At 37.4% G+C, this 22,052-nt stretch overlaps 1 protein-coding gene across 1 annotated transcript in view; it reads right to left on the minus strand.

Annotated features, from left to right (window-relative positions):
• ERC2 (ELKS/RAB6-interacting/CAST family member 2) overlaps positions 1 to 22,052 on the minus strand; it is a 318,526-nt gene that overhangs the window by 188,259 nt on the left and 108,215 nt on the right. The window contains exon 9 of the mRNA XM_058812979.1: positions 5,791 to 5,958. Coding sequence (XP_058668962.1) covers positions 5,791 to 5,958 — 168 coding nt within the window. The remainder of the gene's footprint in view (positions 1 to 5,790; positions 5,959 to 22,052) is intronic.

Genomic DNA, 22,052 nt, shown 5'->3' on the forward strand with positions numbered 1-22,052 from the left:
CATTGGGTCACATATTTCTAATGATCTTTTATAAACTGTAAAAACAGTACCATAATGTGTTACAAAGAATGGGAAATTAAGCTAAAGAAAAATGAAAATGATCCCTGCTTCTGATGTTAATGACATTGTTCTCAGTGTCTGCGCACACTTTGAGAGCATCCCAGCAGCTGCTCTGGTTAGGCTTAAGGGGGATTTGTGGTTACCTAACAGTCCAAAAGTTGCATTTGATTGTACAGAATCCTCAAAGACACATTTTTCTGATAATGTATTTGGATCAGTAACACCACCACCCTGGATGAACAATTGACTATACTTATTTCAATTTCACTTTCAGACTGTTCTGAAAAAATACCATGATTTGGCAAAGCTACAAGCCTTAGCAGCCAGCAAAGTACAATTTCCTAATACTCAGTACACTGAACACTGTACTCTTAAAATGAACATGTACCATTAAAGATTCAATTCTTAAATAATACCAAAGTTAATAGTCACCATAGCAGTTTTGTAACATCAAAATTTTTATGCCACACCAGAAAGACTTCCTAATTATATTTTTTCAACACCTAATTCTATGGGGAGAAGATTGCTCTATTTTGCAGAACAACTCATTCAGAATTTATCATCTGACTCCAGAATTACAATAGATCTCTGATCTGTGATTGCAAAACATCAGCTCACACAACAGCCTATTTACAGTGTTCTGATAGAATTTGACACAGTCAATAAAAAATGTCCTTTGTCATGCCCTGACCCCTTCCTGGGAATATGAAAACACACTCCCAGCTGATTCAACCATGGGAAAAAAAAATTACAAAGGCATCTTCTATCAGCAACACGCTTGCTCCTTCTACTTGTAGCCTGCACCAAGCAATAATACTGGTGCAAATTTCTCAGCCCAAGAGTAGGACTCCTTTGTTTACACTAATCACTCCTAACCTGACCACATGTACATTTTCTTTTTTTAAGAAGACAGCCAACAGCAATTCATCCAGTTAATTGTGCTATACAATTTAACACAAAATGGACAATATCACCTAAAGTGCATAGTCCAGCCATTACAGGTACAGATTGCAATTATTACATGAGAACTAAGACTTTATGACATTTCCTACAAATGCTAATTAGCTGGTAGGTTAAGGCCCTTAGTCATGTAGCACTTCATCAATCACAAAGATTAAACTATTAAATATGGAAACTGTAACATTTTACATGAAAAGTTATGTAGCAAGTCAAGGCAGAGTATTATACTAGTCCCCTTTAGCTGGTGTTCTTTTATGATAGTCCCCAGAAAAGAATTTCCACAAGCTGTTGTCCTAATATGATCCAGGTCTACATCCTGCACACTGCTCTTGTCTCAACAGCTACTGTTTTCATCACTGAGACTCCTACTTCAGAGTATAGAACTGGAGTTTTTTCAAGTATCTGTAGATTCCTAGAGGATAAACACTCCATTTCTACCTACTGGAGAAAAGGTGAAATGTGGGAGCAGAGGGACGTCATCCAGCTCAGCACTTTTGCCCCCCAGCCTACAGCTCGGCCACATTCATAGAACTGGAACGTTCTGGTAAGAAATACATAAAGATTTCTGAGGTCTGCCCCTCTGCATGCTAAACTGACAGATATGAGGTGTAAGACTAGCTTTGCCAGGTTAAACAAGGCTATTAAAACAGCATACCCAGCTTTACTGGCACTAAAATGGAACAGTGGTGCCAAAGGTTCTAAAAGAAAGAAATATTAAGTAATATTGCACCTCTGACATTGACATAAGTTTATTATTACTCCATGCCAATCTACCTTGATCCAAATCCTCTAAACACAAGCTGCTCCAGTGCTGGGCCTCCCTTAAGCCTGCAAATTATACTGAATAGTGCAGCAGTTTTTCAATTTGGTCAAAAAATTACACCCAAATCTCCACACAGAAGGACAATGCACCATCAGATCCTTATCTAGCCCATCAAATTTTCTGCATCTTGTTACCCTGTGTTAATTTCAATGGCTTCCCATGGGCCTCACCACAGCTGTTTTGGGTTTGATTCTTCCCCACCTTTGGTAGGGAGCACTCAACAGAAACTGTCCTTCCCTCCTAGTGTGACAGCTATCCAGAAAAGGGAAGGAACTGCTCTACTTTCCAAAGAGAGTTTTTCAGTGTTTGGTTTTATCTCCTTTGTAATTTTTTTTTCCATCCAGCAGATAATTCATATAAGAGAGGGAATACAGATTAGAAATCGCACATTTCCAAGTTACATATTCCTTCCTACTCACTTGCAGGTTATTACTGACAGAAATATTTTTAGGCACTATACACAAATTCTTCCTTCTTCAGTTACTTGAATACAACCATTAAAACAAATGTTATTTTAGGCTGAGTGAGGTACTTCAGGCTGAGTGCAGAGAGATGTGGCCATCTATCTTGCATCAACAACTGAAGGCAGGAACACAACTGGTTATTCACAAGTCTCGTATCAAAAGAAAACAAAAATACAAGGGAAAAAAATTTGGTCCTGAGTAGAAAGAAGAAAAAGGAGGCAAGCATTAAAGTATTGCAGTCAGAATCTGATGTCCAAACAGAACCACAGAAGACCTAGAAGCACTTCCTTCATTTTCAGAGGGGCTTTCAGGAGAGCGAGCAGAACCAGAGCAGTCCTGGATGAGGGAGGATTTGTAAACACAGGGCAATCCACTGTGAGGCCCAGCCATTGTTCCACCTCCTGAATATCATTGAAATGGCCCATACTGCTTTCCCCTCCTTGAATTCCCCACATGTATGTGCACAATGAGAACAAGTTTCTAAATGATCAACACAGACATGTCTGGCTGCCATCCCAAAGTGAAATCAATACTGGAAGATGTGACCAAAAGTTCACCCAATGAGCAAAAAACTGGAGGCAAACAAAAGTCATGTGCAATCCAGAAAGGAGTAAAACATGAAATTATCATTAGATTAAAATAAAGGATAAAATAAGTGTAATTAGGATAGATTAAATACTTTTCTATCTTAGTTATGCTTGCAATTAGAAAGGCATATTGTCAAAACTGGAAAGAAAACAGGTATATTTGACAATTTTTTCCTAAAGCACAGCATCCAATACTACACTCTGAAAATCCCTGAAAAGGGTCTGTTCAAAAATACTGCAATAACAAATATTGTAGTACTAGGAATTAGTACTATACACAGTCCAACATACTTCTGAACTAACACATGACCAATCTGCCTGTGCTGCAAAAGAAGCTGTGCTCCCTTTGCCAGAACACATGGACTGTCCAAGGTATGAATGCCCTGGGACACAACTTCATCTGCTGAGGGTAAAGATACCTAGAACTGAAAGGCTCTAGTGCCAGGAAAGCTTCCTGAGAAAAAAAAAACAGACCCAGAACACCTTCCCTTCTGCATGCAAGTATTGTGACCCAGAGATGAGACTTCATCTGCTGCCAACGACACTGGAATGCTCAAAGACCCTAAACAAGAGAAGTCATGATCTAACAAGCACTGCCAAAATGAAGCTGCACACTTGTCTTAACCAGACAAGGAGATTGTTTGGTTTTTTAGGTTTTTTTTTCCAAGTGAATGTAAAAGCCTGAGTTTGCATTGGTGACATACAGCATTTTCTACTTCAGAATTGCACACCAGGCACATGAAAAGTAAACCCTGAAAGCATCATTTAAAGCATCATGCTCTAGATTTACTCAAATGAGGGGTGAGCAGAGCAGGACAATATTTCAATCAAATTTCTCTTTAGTCAAATGATCTGTGAGTGAATATTGGAAGAGAAACACAAGCAAAATAAAGATCCAAATCTGAAAATGTGACCTAAGGGTAATTTTAAACATCTATTTTCCTAATACAACATTCTTCTCCTATAACTATAATAATGGTATTATGACAATCTGGCATTAATATTTTTCAGCATCTACACATTAGAAGAATGTGGTTATAAAAAATGTTTCAGAGAAGCAAATCTACACGTAACTTTTGTGCTGTAAATGTAATTATTTTTGCTTTTTTTAAAAATAATCGTCAAAATTCGTCCTTCTCTAAGTGAACCCAGTATTCAGCCTACAGCAGAAAAACTAAACTTCACAAGTCCCCTAATGAAAGGAAATAAAAACTTTCAAGACAGAAAATGCTACTGAAGTGCTACTTCCAGTTTTAAAATATCAGTTCAGTACTAGCTCCAATTTTCCACCCAGCTGTTAGCAGGATTTATCTCTTTGCATACTAGAGCTCATGAGGCCATGGCATATTTTATTCCATGATCTCATGAGGAGAGAAAGAGCAGATTGAGAATGATTATGTCCATTAAGAAGCAAGTGCAAAAGATGCAAGACCATCTGCACACCCTAATAAAATGGCCATGATTTCTTAAAAACAGCAAAATTGTTTTTTCTGCAGATTTCTGAGGACAAAGCCATGACAGATAGTGCTGATAGCTCTGTGATAGTTACTCATTACAAAATTTTCATCACTGAATACACATTCCTCTTACTGAACCATTTCCTCAAGACGTAAGTACAAGAGAAATTGTAAATTGTTGGTTTGTTCAGGGGTTTGGGGTTTTTTTTAGAATGCAAACAATAAGAAAACATGCATTCTATTCTTCAGAATGCTCAAGAAATGTCCAAAACTAGTTGGCATTCAGCATAAAAGCCCTGAAGCTTGCTTTCTTTTACATGATCAGCACTGCTAACAAGGCAAATATTCAGAAATAGGATTAAAGTAGATGAGTACTTATATTCCAGTTTTGATAGGCCTTACATCCCAGTAAAAAAAAGCAGCCCTCTCAGCTTCTGGAAAATAAGAACTTGGCTTTTTTAATTTGGTACTTAAGCAACTGCAGACAGAAGCACAACTAGACCATGTGAACCCTGCATGAATCCTGGAGGAAAACCGCAGTAACATGAACTACCTACATAATAATTGAGTAAGGAGGAGTAGACATTCTTTGAGTGGCTGTAAATGGAGGGGAGAAGAGTAAAATACAGATGATGCCAGAAACTTTTTCTTCATTTCTCTGTATGGTCCCAAGTGCATCTCTATATGGTAAAAAGTGACACACAGGACACAAACTGTACACACCTGGTAGCATAAATATTTTGGTGAGTGTGAGAAAAAGGATATGGAAATGAACACTCTACTGCTGTCTGCAGAGCCCTTGTAGAGCTGCCTCTACAGGAAATTCCCTCCCCACTCCCCCAAGTGAAAGCTATAATGGATTGAATCCCATGTCCAAAGAGAGCAAATGCAGTTAAATTTGTGGAAAATTAGAAACAAGATAATTTGGCTGCTTGGAGGGAGCCTCCCTTCTTAATGTCTTTAGACCATAAGGAAAGCAGATAATTGATTTAATTAACTTTCCTTCTCCACTCCCCTCCTCTCTGCCCAGAAAAGAAAGTCCTTCAGGCTAAAAACACAGTATCCCAATCCTTCAGCAGGCCCACACTTTTTATTTAGATTATTTGGAAAGAGTAGTAACCAGTATTCATAAGGATACTGGAATCCCTTATGTTGAGGGATAAGAAGTTTTATCAAGAGTTTTAGTACTTTCCTTTAACTCCAATCATTTTGTGACAACTGCAGCATCCAACATTTTTCTTCTATAATATGTATTATTTGATACTATAAAAATGCACCCACAGATAAAAGCAAGACATTGTCTATTAGAAAATTTTACTATTACAGACTCTCTGCATCTTTTCTAATATATTAACAGCAATGCACTTTAAGAAACAGGAGCATTTCCTTTAAACGTACCTCAAAAGTTGTACAACATATCCTTTCATCAGTGATCTTACCTTTTTCTGAAGGACATTAATTTTTCTTTCTTTTACTTCCAACATGTCTTTCATATCTCGAATTTCTCCAGCAAGGGTTCCCTTCTCTTCTGTGAGGTCTTGAAGTTGTTTTGTTTTTTTATTCAGAAAGGTTTCTTTTTCTTCTAACCGTAACCGCAAGGCATCAACCTACAGTAAGTAAATCAAACATATTTAGGGTTCAATAAAAATCATTAAAATATTTTTTTCTAATACTCTTTTATTCACACTTAAGAAATGTTTTATTTCTCTTCTATGTAATTTTCCAAACTGAACTCTAAGACATTGTTTTACTTGTTACACTTTTCTCCAGTGTTTATTTCAAAAGTCTCTTACCAAATGGATCTGACTTCTTCACTGCAATAATCACAAATCCTCATAAACAAAATAAGGGATATTCAAGGATTTTCCTAAGCAAAACAAAAAGCATCACTGGTGAGGTTTTTTTCTGAAATACTAAAAAGAAGAAAAAACAAAACCCAAAAGTGGCAGGAAGATGGTAGAGGCACAACCAACACCAAAGAAGGCTTCGAGCATCTGCAGCTCTCTCTTGTTCCTCAGCCCAGCCTTTTATCCCCTCCTGCTGATGCCCTGCACCTGTGTGCCCTCTGCTCCCTTTGGTGGTTGGGCAGTGCCCTGGGCACTCCCTGGCTCACTGCTGCCAGTGCTGCTCACCTGCTGCTCACAGCTGTGCCCACTGGGGATGATGAGGCTCAGCCACAGCCCCTCTCCCAATTACCCCAAACCATGTATCTACAACACAAAGGAATTCCAACAGCCCAGAATGTGTAAGAACCCTTGATTTTCTCATTTCTTGCTGTGCAAATATTCAAGTGCGCAAATTTGTTATTCTCTTGATGCAATTCAAACAGTAATAAAATAGCAGAGATCTCAATTCTCAATCTCAATTCATTAAAGAAAGAGAATATATTTGGCTTTAACCATCATTTCTACAAGAATCACACTGGACATGTATTGGTGCCTTCAGCAACACTTCCACTGCTTATATATTCTGGTTCAGAAAAGCAGCTACAAATGAATTGCTGAGCAGCTCTCAGCATAAAATACTGGGGGGTGGGGAATATTTGGGAGAAAAGAACAGATTTCATCATACATTAAGTTTTTGAAAACCAAGACATTGTTTCACTGTGAGTTTCATATTATTGAAAGCTGATTTGAAAATAAAATAATACAAGAAAACGCATACCCACGAAATTCAGTCAGTGCTAATAAACATCATGGAAAGTAGAGAGCTAAGATAAAGGGAGTGCTATAATTTATTGTTACAGAGACAGGTTTCCTTGAGCAGAGGCTTTTTCTGCACCTCTGAACCATGAGGTGTTCACATTAAGTGGACTCACAGGCTTTCTTTGGCTGCAAGGCTCACCACTGAGAAGTCAAGCTTTGGATTGAAAATGTATGATGTGGCAATTTAGAATAATTCTCCATCTACAAGACAACTGCAGGCAGTCAGGCAAGTGAGAAATATTTGATTCACTAATCCAAATTTCAAGCATACAAATTTTAGAAAATAAAGAACAAGAGTTTAAAGTTTGTATTTCCTAGAAATGCATAAGGTTAATTCCTAAAAAAAAAATAGATGGAAGAAACTGAAAGGGCATAAATGGAGGCTTAGCATTTTTTAGTTCTGCAGATGGAACAGTCAGAAAGGGTCTCCTCTATTAAGCAATTTGTTCTTTAGTTAATCAGAATATTATCAAAGTGCAAAACAATCATCAAATCTGTATTTATGTATATTCTGAGTTTTGTAACACTAAATTTATTCAAAGCAAAAGTATTTTCAATGCCACTTTAAAACTTGTTTTGGGACCAATTTAGATGATCTATTGGATCTTAAAATGCATGTTCTTCCTGCTTTTAAAATGGCTCATTGCCTTTCTATACACTGGAAAAAAGATTTATATTCCACTAGATTTATTTTATTTTTAAGACTTTTTTTACAATATTACAGTAACAGGATCTCTCAGTTTGTAAGCAGCATGCAGTAAAGGATTCAAAGATGACTTTTTCAATTAGAAAACAAGAAATAATAGTAGCAGCGAGCTTTCAGACCTCTTTTTATAAACATAAAAAACCTCATCTGAATCTCATTACCACATCTTCTTTATACTTAATCACTTCTTTGCTTCACGGCTGAAAGCAATCCCTGAAGTCAAATCACAGAAATCTCTGCTGGGCCTTCCAGCTGTAGCTGAGGAGCTCGTCGGGACCTTGGAGCAGCTCTGCAAAAGCAGCTCTCCCCATCAGCCACTGCCAGGCTCATTTCCCAGCTGCCACCAGGCAGGAGCCCAAAGCTTCGAGTCAAGGGAGCTGGAGGTGATTGGATCCCCAGCCAAACAAAGCTCTGACACCATTCCCCCATGGCTGGGATAACTCAGCAGCTTCCACAGGTCTGATGCAGCTCGTCCTGCTTGGCTGAACCCAGCAGTGTCTCAGTCAATAATCCTTTATGCTCTGCCCATCCAGTCCCAGCACCAAGGGCCAAGGAGACAGTTCTCAGTCTTCTTCAGAAATTTCTTCCTACAGACCCTGTGAGCATGGCTCTCTAAATTCAATTGAGGAATGGGGGGGATTTTAGGCAATAAAACTTGGGAGCACAAGGAGGGTGCAGAGGATGAGCAAACGGCTCTGAATGCCCAGTGACAACCTGTTTGGGAAACAGGAGCAGAGCTCCTGTTCACTCCAGCTTCTCAGACTCAAATCCTCCTTCAGTCTTTAAAACACAACCAAAGTGCAGCTTCACTTGCACTGAGAAACAGCCAAAGAGTCTCAATCCTTTCAACCCATATTCACACAAGGACAGTGCAAGAGTTGGGAAGGAAAGAGCACAGTATGTCCACCACAGCCTTAGGTGGAAGAAAAAAAAATCTGCCAAATACATATCTGGTTTCTTACATCTTCTCATCTTGAGGCTGATACAGCAGAGAACTTCAATTCAAAAATCCACCTGCACAATGAAGTATTTTGATGGAGTAAGTCTATCATCCCCAAACTAACCTTCACAGCAAGGAGCCCTTCTGAAAGCGGAGGCAGAACCCTGAGCAGTGCCAGCCTGGGAGAGGGAACAGACAACTCATACTGTGGGTGGTCTTGGGGGTGCAGATTGATTTTCTATTCACAGGAGTGCCAAGTAGAGGTTTAGGAGAACATCAGTTATGTCAGTCATTTTCTCCTTCTCTAAAGTTTTCTTTCTGCCTGTAGCAACCACAAACCAAGACTTTTACATTTCTCCCAATAGGAAACAAAACTACCTCAGCCTGAACTGCAGGCGACCTTTCCCTATCTGCTCAGCACTAAGTGTGTATGACATCATCTCATAAGTCAAATAAGAACCTCCAGATGGCAGAAAACCAAAATGCTCTTAAGTCAGGTCCTCATCTTGTGGACAACCAGAAGCAAAATATACTACTTCATTTTTGGCCAGGGCGAATTTTCCAATGTAAGAAATTGTCTCTTCCCTGAAAATGGTACTGTGAAATCACATCTCCCAAAATTAACACAACAATGAAGTACTCTAGAGGGAGCATGCCAGCACACCATGAGCAATGTCTGCCATTTTGTTACTGCCTCTTTTCCACCTAAAGCATTTAAAATATGATTTGAAAGGAAATTACATTCAGGTCATTTTACAGCAATAGATATACATATAGGTATATACATATACATATATATATGAAAATATAAGGATTTCTTGTACACAAAATCTCTCTCTTTGGCTTTTCACTCAACGCTATCTCATTTTAAGAGTCCTTCACTTATTTCTTCCAATCTCTTGCAGTATATTTACTGCTAGTAAATATAAACTTCAGACTGCTAGTAAAACTTGGCAGTCTGAAGAACACCATAATTTTCAAGAAAAATAAAGCAAAACCAGATCTGATAGCTAACACATTAAGTATTTCAAAGACCCCTCTCCAAGTAAATTGCTTTTTAATTTTGTCTAACTTCTTTTTCCTCAGCAGCTACTTATTTCTACTATTTAGTATAATAAACTCTGTCCCTTGCTCTGGAAACATACTACACACTGTAAAAACTTTAGAATTGGGTTATACTTTTGGAAAAAAAGAGTTCATGTAAGTGGCAAAAATTGCCAAATTCAAAGTCAAACTTTATTAATCTTCATGTCATCACCCGCCACTCATGACCAGCTTCAGTAGTGATGTCTATTCCTTGAAGTTCCTTTCTGTTAACTGTTTAACTTAGATGCCATATTACATATCTCATTTATGAAAGTGGTTTAGTGCTAAGGAGCTCCACGGGGAAGTAAAACATGAAGCAGCACTACTGTGTTTCACTGTGAAGAATTATTTACTTTACCATCATAAATGAACACATTTAAAGCAAATGTTTGACTGTATTTTTTTTAAACTAAACCTGAAGGTCCTGCTGAAGTCCTAAGTGTGCTGTAGTACCACAGCTGGGGTAATGAGAAAAAACTGCAACCCAGTGTTAATCCCTTCCTGAGCCAGCCCTGTTCCTGCACACACTGCAGCCAAAATTCACCTCTGTGCCCAAGAGTCCTGCTCCTTCCCTTCTGCACCATCATTCTCCCCCTTTGTCATCATCATCACATCAGGCTCCACAGCCCTGTAGACATTTTCTGGGCTATTATTTGCTCTTTTAGTATATTATGCAGCCATCTTTTGAGGAAAACCTTCAGTTAATTAAAAAAAAAAATTCTATTAAAGATCTTAGTTCCTGTGTTTATGCACCCATATATATCTTGGGGAAGTTCTAAGCTGTTACTATGAAAACCAATTTAAACCTAGAATAAAAGAGCTGTCACTCTGATTTTCCATACAGAACTACTGAATTATTAGTACAGACAGCATATTCTCACATGGGTCCTTTTGGAAATATGAGAACTGAACTACAAGTATAGAAAGGATATCATGTGTCCCAATTGTACCCTCCAGAGCCATTTTAAAAAAGCCCAAAAAAAACCCTATTCTAAAATAAGAAAACATAATAAAAACTACCTCTTCATCATATTTGTCCCTCATTTTTTAGTCTGATGTGATAAAGATTACCTTTTTCAAAGCAACAGCTGTACCTGGAAAGCCATACATTCATTTCTATCAAAAACATCTGATGTATGTAAAATTCAAGGCAGAAAAGGCAGAACATTTTGAAGTTGCAGACACCTGAATTTTGTACAGTTAATATCCTTTACACTGTGTTCCAAATTGAAACTCTAGGGAGCTTGCTAGCTTTTTCACTTCACAGAAGAAAATTCCACTTTCAGGCATTATCTCAAACAACATTCTCACCCCTCTAATGCTCTAAGTTGCTCTAGTTCACATTTTAATTCAGCTGATAGTTTATATGCTTTATATTCTTTAAAGTATAATCTAGTTTACTGTTTATTTCTACAACTTCAGTATTTAAGAACTGACCCAAGGGAAGGACTTTGTAGTCCAGGGAAACAGTGAGCAACAGGGGATGTTTTGCTAACACAGGCCAGTGTTGGCTGCTCCCATCAGGAGAACAAACTCCTGCCATTTCCCTGACAGAATCCCTGTCAAAAGCTCCTTCAGTACAAGGGCAGGAGAAGCACCCAGTGCTGGAACACCTCAAAATCACTGTACTCAATCCTTGAAGATGACACCAATAATTTTCATAAACTCCCCAGCCTCCATCCTCAACAGCTTTGGCAGCTCTACTAATTAATCTTTATTTTTCTTATATTCATCTTATCCACCAGTCCAGATTATGCTGCTCTTTAAAAGAGAAAATTGTTTAACTGATGGGTCAAACTACACCAGGAAAGGTTTCAGCTGAACCAGAGATTGTAAACAACATATTAATGGTTCCTTCAGGCAGTAGGAAGCTTGTCCTTGTGGAACATCATATGCCACAAGGAATTCTGACCCATGCACCTTATCAATAAGGCCAACTGCCTGCCAGCTGGTTTATTCTAATTTATATCTTGCTTATTCTTACCACTAAAATTAAGTGCTTTAAAGCAACTAGTCCAAAGTTCAGAATTTAATATTCAGTTTAGTTCCAGCAAATTTTGGAAAACACATGGGAACTCTAACTCATGTGCTAATTCTTACAGTTTTTGTTAATAAAACTTCCAGCACTAACCTTACCTCATTGAATTTACCTCACTGATTTTTATGCTCACTATAAAACTATAGCTATCATAATACCTTTGAATTACTGCAAAAAGAAGTCAGTCATTCCAGATTCAATGCTATTTAGCAACATAATGATAGTTATAAATTCAAAATACTTAAAATCAATTTACAAAACTACCAATCTTGGAAGCTTTTAACTTTCAAAATTTCTGTCTTCAGTAACATTCAAATTTTATTGTACTGTAACAGGTTAATAGAAAGTTAATAAGAAAGTCATGGTGTTCTTTTTTAAAGTCAAGCCAATGTATTTAACTGCTTCCTGAAAAAAAAAAAAAATGTGTAGAATTCCATGAAAGAATCACCAGTAAATATCCATTAATTTGAAATATGGTAAAAATAGAGTTTTTACATGAACTGGTTTTCTGTTTAACTTTCTTTACTAGTAGGATTCAGTAATTAAAAATAGTTGACATAGCAATGAATATGTGATTTTCAAAAAGTACATTTATGTTTGTAACCTGCTCAGAATAAAGGAGGTGCCTGTAGGTAAAACCCCTCTCCAGCTGAGGTAGAGAGGCTGTGCTGTGGCTTCTAGGGATGGGCTGTGTCCTCATCCTCTCTCACAATTTCACATCTTTTGAGTGACACATCTCACAGAGGAGAATCTCATGATTCACCCTGTTCTGAAACTGGAGCACCTGGTTGTGTCAGCTACTGGAATATCAGATATTCCTACACCAGCAGGTCCAGCTGCAATCAGCACAACTACAGACTTATCTTCCAGAATCTACAGCCAGCTCACAGAGTGACATAAAACAACTTGGGCACTATTTTCATTTATTCATAAGAATATGGCAATCAGAGAGAAGGTTAAAATAATACACTAAACATATATTGCTTATTTTAAATACATCACAGCATTTTCTTCATGAAATATGGCATTTTGACTCCTGTATCTCTCCTGCCCACATTCTTCCACAAAGCAGGTTACAGCCTTTTCTTTGAAAACTGCTGCATTTTTCACAAGAGGGAATAAGCTTCAAGTACTTGCAATCCCTCCAATTAAAAATTCACCTTTAAAAGTTTCCAAATACAACAGCTCAAAGTCCTCTCTCTCAAGAGCCAGACTCCATAGTCTCCTGGACAACAGGAAACATCAGCGGCTTTGATGAGGACCTTGAGTACCAGGCAGAGTTACAGGTGTGCTTCCCTCAAGCAAACCTTCAGTCCTTGGGGCCCTTCTAGAACTCAGAACTTTCCCACTGCCTCTGGCTTTTGAGCCATGCAAGGCAAGGCAAGGCAGCCCTCTTGCTTATTTCCCCTGCACATGTGAGCACGATGAAATTCAGGGATATTCTGAGTCCTTTAAGTAATTGCTCTGTGAAATAATCCATCACATCTATTTATTTATTAAAATAGCAAGACTTGGTATTTTTTTGATATGAAGCACCTCAACCAAAAAGCAGACTGTGCTCCTGCTCAAACAAAAGTGCAACTGTTCTGGCCATCCTAGACACTGCAAAAATATTTCTTTCTTTATGCTGGAAACAGAATTCCAAACTAGTTTCCAGAGATTGTGCTGGCTTGTTATAAGAATTCCAGACAAGGAAAGACTACTTAGATCATGAGAGACTTCTGTCAAAAGACTGAAAGGACTGTTTCAGATTCCAAACTGGTAACTCCTTACTTATCTCACCTTTGCAGTAACATTTTTTAGGTATTTTAGGTAGAACTGGAGAAGGTATTTTACTCTAAAGAACTTCAATAATCACAGGAATTCTAGACCTTCACCTCATATTTTCAATGTTTGAATAGTTTAAGGCAAGTAATGAGACCCAAAAAATACTGCAAAACAGTGCATGAGATTGGAATTAAGGAAATAAAAATAACAATTTCATTCTTTTCATATATACAGTGATATCAATAGAGGTTAAATGGTAAATTAAAAATAAAAAGTTATGCAGAAATGAAATCAGACAAGTTTCAGTTGCAGGCTGCCTAACCTTCTAACAGAGATTACCTTGCCAAATATTTTTACTGAATCCAGTCTGCCAGATCATCTAGCAGAAAGTCAGAGACATGACAAGATCTGATCTTGCATTTATTTATTATTCATCTGGAAGCTATAGGTTTACTAGTTTACCACAATTATATTCCATCTGGGACTAAGTTCCTCAGGACAGAATAGCATCTGCATGAGCAAGATAAAGCAAAACTGATAAGTGCTGCTTTCCTCACAGCCTTGACACTAAACAAGCCATGTGAAGTCAGATATGAAAACAATCCCTATCACAGCAATGGTCTCACACTGTCAGATATGTAAGTGATGCTTTCAGGAAAAGAATCAGCAGTGAAATAACTCCCAAAAACCACTTTCAGAGAAAGAGACAGGCAACCTTCAAGAACCAAGAGTGAGAGCCAAGATATGGGGACTAAATGAATAAAGTGTCCTCAACTGAGCTGAGCACAAGCCAAATCTGGCTCTTCACAACAAAATCTTCCACCCACAGCTCTCTCAACTCATTTTCAAGACCCTCCAAGTCTTGCAGAGGCTTTTTTTATCTACTTGATTCAATGTAATATCTGCTAAAAGGAAAAATATGCTGCAGAAATAAAACTATTATTTTATATCATAATGAAAAAACAGAAACAATCAGTGGGGAAGTGAGGGAACTATTTAGCTGCAAGAAAACAACATTTTGTTAACACATTTGAAAAGTGTTTTTATGCAAGAGGAGCACCATGCCACAAAGGCACAAAAAAGTAAATAGTTTGATGGAGTCTAGAGCCAGGGCAACAGGAAACTTGAGCAATTTCTGGAAAAACCTTTTGGAGCAAGATCTCTTCCAAAAATTCCCAAGGGAACATAATGACAGCTGTCCCACAGAAACTTGTGAAATATTTTCAAGATTTCTAATAAACAATAAAGAACTGCTATTACAATTTGTACTAGCAGGTTGGAAGGAAACCTGCAATATGATGTGCAGCATACACAGAGCAGACCAACTTCTGTTAGTATTATTATAAAGATTATGCAAAAAATCTCATCAATGCCCCTAGAAAGTGCAGTTTACTCCTTCTCTGGTAGCCTGTGAAAAGTTTCCCATATTCAAAAGCTCAAAGCAAAAGTTCAGCTGAGCAAAAGCAAAAAAAAAAAAAAAATGGACATTTCAAATAATTTTTTTCAGAATGAAACCTTTCCCTCCTTCTGTTTCCTCAAAAAAGCAAATGTGAGAAAAGCATGAACAGAACTCTAATGTAAAAACAGATTGTATTTTTTAAGGGGCCAGGAGAAAGAAACCTCTACATATTTTTGTGCACAAAACAAACTCAAATTGTTGAAATACCAGAGTGTGACATCTAAATAATACTAAATTGTCATATAACATTTAAGCTAAAAGATGTTGAGCATAAACTGCCAATTCTACCTTGGTAAAACACAAGATTTTTTTTAAAGCAATTTAGGGTCCGGTCAGATGATCTCATGTAAACAATCAAAGTTGTTTAAAAACTTTTTCATCCTCCAACTGGAAATTACTATTCCTTAGCCAATATATCATAGCTGAAAGAAGGAAAAATGTCACCAGTTCACAATAGTGATAAGCAAAATGAATTGGCTGCAATGATTCCTGCAAATGAAACCACAATGCAATGATAAATTTGAGCCTTTTTTGCATCATAAGAAGGTTACTTTATTTTCCTGATCATCCCCCTAACCTTCCTCTTCCTCTCTGCTATCTATCTGGAATTCATCTTTCTTGAAGTTGGATGACTGCATTTCAGACAAGATCTCAGAGTTCATTTTAGTATCAAATTTTCTACAGCCACATGTTATTGGTGACTAACAGCATTCCTCTAACACACTATTACCTTTACCTAAACCTTTATACTAAAAAGTTCTGGGGTTTTTTGTCCAGAGGGGCATAATCCTGCATTTTGTACTACCCTAGGTGATCCATTTTTCTCACTTCAGAATTCAGGATCATCACCAGGGACCCCAAACTCAGATGAGTGCCTCCAAATTCTGGCAAGCTGAGCAATGGCAATATGGAATAAGCCTCATTGCAGTATCAGGTCTTGAGATGTTTCACCAATATTTTTGCCAACCTGATCTTTCTTCTCCCTGCTATCTCCACTGCTCCTCTGTTAGCCAATATTTTACCAATTCTACCACTCTTGTCCCACCTGAACATGGTACAGCATGGAAAGCCTTCCTAAGATTCAACTAAATTAGGCATTATGTACATCTGTTGTTTAAAGATTAGCGGTCTTATCAAAAAAATATACTGCTTTAGCCTAATTTAGCCAAATTCATAACCAAAATGGAAGCACAGTGGTTCTTTAAAACTGAAAAGGTTTTTTCTGACACCAGAGAAATAATCTTTTATAGCAAATCCAAAGGGGAATAATCAGAATATGGTTTTGCTTTAGACATAAATGGATTTTTACAATTTGTTCAAGCTTGCTATCCTGTCTGGGAAAGGGAGTCGTAAAATTCAGTTCTAAATCCTATGTTACCAATGAAGTTGCAAACTTTGGATTTTGTTCCAAAAATATCACCAGAATTCTTGCTTTTTCAATTGATTATGTTCAAAATACTCCTGTTGAAAGTTTCTGGACTTGAAAGTGTGTCTTTGAAATACTTCTAGGATTGAATCTTCTAGGATTTCAACCCTTTCAACAAAGATTATCCTTAAGTATAAAGACACAAACAATGGTGGAAATTATTTTCCAAACATGCTACAGAAAATATGGAAGAAAAATTCATCTAAAAACACTATTTTATCATTCATAACATTTTTTTGTGTATATAGTAGATACATTTTCAGTTTATTCTTTTTAGTCTATATATATATAGTACATATATGTATACATATATATTCATGTATAGGCATATTCATGTATAAACAAATATTACTGCTAAAAAAATCAGGGTATAAATAATTTAACACAGAAGGAAAGGCTACATGAAATCAGATTTACTAGTCACAGGAATGAAACCTGAGTATGAAAATTCATTCCCCAATCTCTGACAGCTGACATTAACATGGAGCCTTATAAATCTGCCCTTTAAGAAAATTCTAAAAGTAAATAAATAAATAAAGTACTATTCCTCATCTGTTTTTCTTTTCCTGGAAAGCATTCTGAAAGTAATCTTTTTCCCAGACATGGATAATTCTGCACATGGGTGAAATTCTGCTCCTTTTTTCAATCTCCTCAGAAGACTGAGAAAACAAAGATACATTTCAAGAAACAAGACAATGCCAGGACACAAAAGGAATCTTAATGTAAAGTTTAGCATATGTTAACTACATAGGAGCCTGCACTGCACTATGCAAAGTTAATTGTATTTATCAACATACAAGAGCATCTCTCAAGTGGAAACAAAGCAAAAAAAACCAAAACCAACCCCCCAGAAAACCCTCACCTTTCAAACCAGTAAGTTAAAAAAGACATGTGAAAAAAGTCCTAATACTTTTTTCTGCAGCTGCCAAAATGTCTTAAAGAATTTAGTGTCCAAGTAGCCCTTTAGTAAGGATGCTTTCTAAGAAGTGAAGAGCAGTTGGCTGGCAAGTAACAGCAACTATGTAAAATCTAATGAATTTATTAAATTTACATCTACTTCACATTGCATTACAAAAGCATATCTTTGAATACATAGGTATATTAGCCTCTGATTTCTTCTTCTATAAAAAACAGGCGAGTTTATGCCTATCATTCCTGAAAATTAAATTCAGGACACCAAAATCAGCCTTTGTTCTTCCTGCATGTGTTATACCCCCAGTAATACCTCACCAGGCTGGTTGTAAACTTGTGCAGATGCAATTAAGTGCCTCTGTAACTGAAACTTTCTAAACCTTTGTATTATTTATGCAAGAGAAACATAACCTTCTACCCTCATTCATGCCTACACTGGACTGCAAGATCTAACACAGGACTGAAAAAATTATTTAGTGAATTATATATAGATGTGATTTTGAATGTCAATCAAGTATGAAATTGATAGCACAGGGATAAAATAAAGCAGTCTCCACACTTTCTTGTGATTTCTTTACATACACATACAAATTTTAAAATTTTATGTACACATGTTTAAATATTTAATTTCTTCAGCCACTAAAATTATACCATTAAGTATGTTCTTAACTGGATGGTTTTCCATTTTCTACATCTTAATTCCAAGTACCTGTCTAGAGATCTAAATTGGCATCATTATCCTAGGAACATATCAGACTAAATGAATCTAGGAATAATAAAATGCCTTGACCTTAACAGGCCTCCTGTACCAAAAACATTTAAGTGTGTACAATAGATTGACTTCAGGTAATCCCACTCTTTAACATAATCTATTATTTTACATATGAATAAGGGTTCTTTTTCAGCACAACTGCTGGTTACAAGTAATAATAGAAAAATTATGCTAGTTTAATATATTCATATTTCTCCTGTGAGTTAAACAACATCAAGCATGAAAGGAACACAAAAATGCTCTTAATTAGCCTAGAGGTCATATGCTATAAAAATCATTAAGCCACTGAAAAAGAGGAAACTTTGAAACAAAGGCAGGATCGTGAATTTGCAGGTACAGTTCTAGAAAAAGGGAAATGTACATCATATATCAAACCTCACTGTACAGAATACAGTCTTTAAATAACAGAGCAGCCTTGCCCTGGTCAAGTTTTCAACACTGGGTGGCAACTCTCAACACTGGTCTATAACTTTCCTGTCTCATTTAGAAAGAAATTAATTCAGGATTTCTCTCAAGCATGACACTGGTTGAGAGAGCAAGTCAGAAAATTGTACATCACACAAAATTTCCAGTCTTTCTCTTTTAGCTTTTAATGGCAGGTACCTGACTATGACACTACAACAAATATCTTTGAAGTGTTTAACTTACTAACACAGTTAAAGGAAAAGAAAAACAAAATCCTAAATATGCAATTCATAAAGCAGCATATTTTCCTTAATTAATTTTCTCAACATTTACAATATCTTTACTAATTCTCTGTAACTGGATATATTCTGGATCTATTCTCAGAGAATCTGTGTAGAATAAACATTTGAAACATCTTAAAGACTAACTAAAACCATCTTTCTATACACTGCAAGGCAAATGATTTTTGGATGTTTTGCATTTTTATGCTAAATAGTGCAGCTGCAATTGATAAAAACCAATCAAGTTAATTTAAGTCAATCATGTCCAGGAGGTTCTCATCACTTGTGTAAAAATGCTCTCACACTCACTCAAAGACATTACCACAGCAAGTACCTCCCCCACACTCAAATTTTGATACCTTAAAATCCCCTCTGCATCTTATGCAACAAAGAAAAGAAAACATAATTCTTATGGAATAAGCATATTTATACTTTTACACTACAAATCAAACTTCTATGTTTCATTTGAATACAAACTTAGATTCTTAGAACCACTTGAGCACAAATATGACCCATCCCACTGCAGCACCACTCTAGTGCACATCAAGGCACTGGGTCAAAGGCAAAGCAAACTTCTAGCACTGAGAATGCACAACTGTTACACTCTAATACATAATCTGGATCACATTACTGAGATCATATGTTTTGAATTTAGTTTTTGATTTATCAATATGGCACATCACAGCTGCCATCCTGAGTTCTCTCTCAGCTGCTGCATTTGACATTTTAAATGATGATCGTTTATATTTTTAAATTTTGCACTATTGCCACTACATTTTAAACCTATGAAACTATAACAACCATGCAAGAACTCTTTCCTAGATGGGCAAAATCCAACATTACAGATCTGAAATCTGTGTTTGATTCTTACCCATTTGGCCAACCCCCATGTGCATGTGACTGCAGACACTTTTCAGCCAGCAAAAAAATAATGAAATAAATAAAGAGAGGAGTATGCCATGTCCTTACTCTTGTTCCCTTGGAGATGATTATGGGGTTCTGGCAGTATCTGGAGATGGAAGCAGAGAATCACATCAGCCTGCCCTGGATCCCTTTCTCCTCCAGGAAGAGGTGAAACCAGGTGACAGCAGGTGCTATCAGATTGACATAAACTGCTGCCACAGCTTCTTTGCATGTTCCTTTTGAGAAGCTGCTCACCAAAACCATTTGCCCATTTGCTCACTGTTCCAACAGAAGCAAACAAGGAAAATACAACAACATCAAGAAAATTCATCTACCAGTAATCCTGCAACTGACCAAGACAGGGCTTTAAAAACATACCCTCATCTTCAAATCATAAAAACTACATCTATCTTTGTGGAGAGAGATAATTTCCCAATTATATTTGTCCTACAGTTGTCAAAGGATTTTTGTTGGGTAAGACAGGTTCTTTTTTTTCTTGACAGACTACTATGTTGAGGGTTTTTTTAATACACTGAACTGTTAAATCCCACATCAAATATTCAGATAAGTTTTTCATCCAACTGTTTCTCTTAGAACAGTAACTGGATAATAGTTCTTGGACTTATGTATGACTAATAATAACTATTGGAATTAATAACACATTGCCACTCCAAACTCATGTTCTAGAAATGCCTCTTTTGGTTATGCATGAGAAAACAAAATGCTTCACAACAAATAGCAAAGCCAGCAGGAAACAAAGCCAGCTGACTGGACAGGCAGCACATGCCTGGGGGATGTGGACCAGTCTCTGAACACACTCAGAGCCCAGCTTAGACATGGGTATCTCCAGCTGAATGTCCCACCAGGATGGTTGGGAACTGACATACAGGATGTACCTGCAGAGGCTGAGCACCAGCCTGTGCACCCTGACAAAAAAGCCCCAGCAAGATCTCAGTGCTGTCTTCAATTCTTACTGAGTGGAAGGGCATGAGAAGGCAGGGCCAGGCTCTTCTCAAGGGAGCATTAGGCAGGGATGTGACAAATGGAACATGGAAATTCCACCTTGACATAGGGAAAACATATTTGTGGTTTAGTTTTTGCTATTTTTTTACCACAAGCTTGGTCAATTACTGAAGCAGGTGTCTAAATAGGTTATGGAAAATCCATCCCTGAGGTATCCAAAACTTGGCTGGATGCCATCCTGAGCAACTCAGAGTAACTAAAACCTACTTAGATCAGAAGCTTGGGCTAGACAACCTCTAAGCAGGCCTGACATCACCCTGTGAAGCACCCAGAGCCCAGTCCTTCCTGAGGATTTCCCATGGACACACAGCAAGTGGGTGGATTGAGTATGAAATGCACACAGAAGAGAGAGTTAGAAGGTCCCAGAACTCCAGCTGTCCTGTAATTGTGTTCATAAGGTGAGAATTTATTGCATACTGAGCTTTTACCATCCTTTACACAATGAAGGTGAACAAAGATGATCTCTCAAGGCTTCTACTTGTCTAAAAACCATTAGAACCACTACAGAAAGGATTATTGGAAAGTTTGCCAGTAATGAACGCAGAAAATGAACACTATAATAAAAAATACTTAATTATCCAATGAATATAAACACAGGGAAACAGATTTCAAATCAAACTATCAGCAGCCCATCAAAAATACAGCTTTTCCTGGGGAGAAATTACCCAGAAATTCATAAATCCACACCAGTTACTAAAAATCACCTTCTTGTCTGTCATGTATCTGGAAATGGCTTCCAGGATTATTCCCTCTTCATTATGACCCTTCCAGGGATCAATATAATCAATGCAGTTCCCTGGATCCTCCTTGTTGCCTTTTGTAAGACATTGGCTTTCTCCCAGTTCTCAGAAACCTCTCCCAGTTCCCACCACTTTCCAAAGGTAACTGACACAATGCCACCCACCCTTGTAGGTGCATTCCAGCAGGGCCAAGGGACTCGTGTGTGTCTGGGTTCTTTAAATATCCCCTGAGCTGATTCTCCTCCATCAAGGATAAGTTTACCTGACACTGGACTTCCGTAGTGGTTTCAGGGATCTGGGGTTGCTGAAGGTTGGTTTTTCCAGTAGTGATCAAGGTGAACAAAGCACTTAGTACCTGGACTGTCTCCATCTCATTTAGGATCAGATCTGCCCTCCCATCAGCGACCCCGTATTTTCCTCAGTCTTCTGCTATTGCTGTGCCTGTAGAAACCTTTCTTGTCCTTTCTATCTCTTGTTACATTCAAGTCTAGATGGGCTTTGTCTTTCTTAACCCTAAACCTGATTCTCAGAGAGGGTC

Source organism: Ammospiza caudacuta, chromosome 12, assembly GCF_027887145.1.
Source record: "Ammospiza caudacuta isolate bAmmCau1 chromosome 12, bAmmCau1.pri, whole genome shotgun sequence".
NCBI lineage: Eukaryota > Metazoa > Chordata > Aves > Passeriformes > Passerellidae > Ammospiza > Ammospiza caudacuta.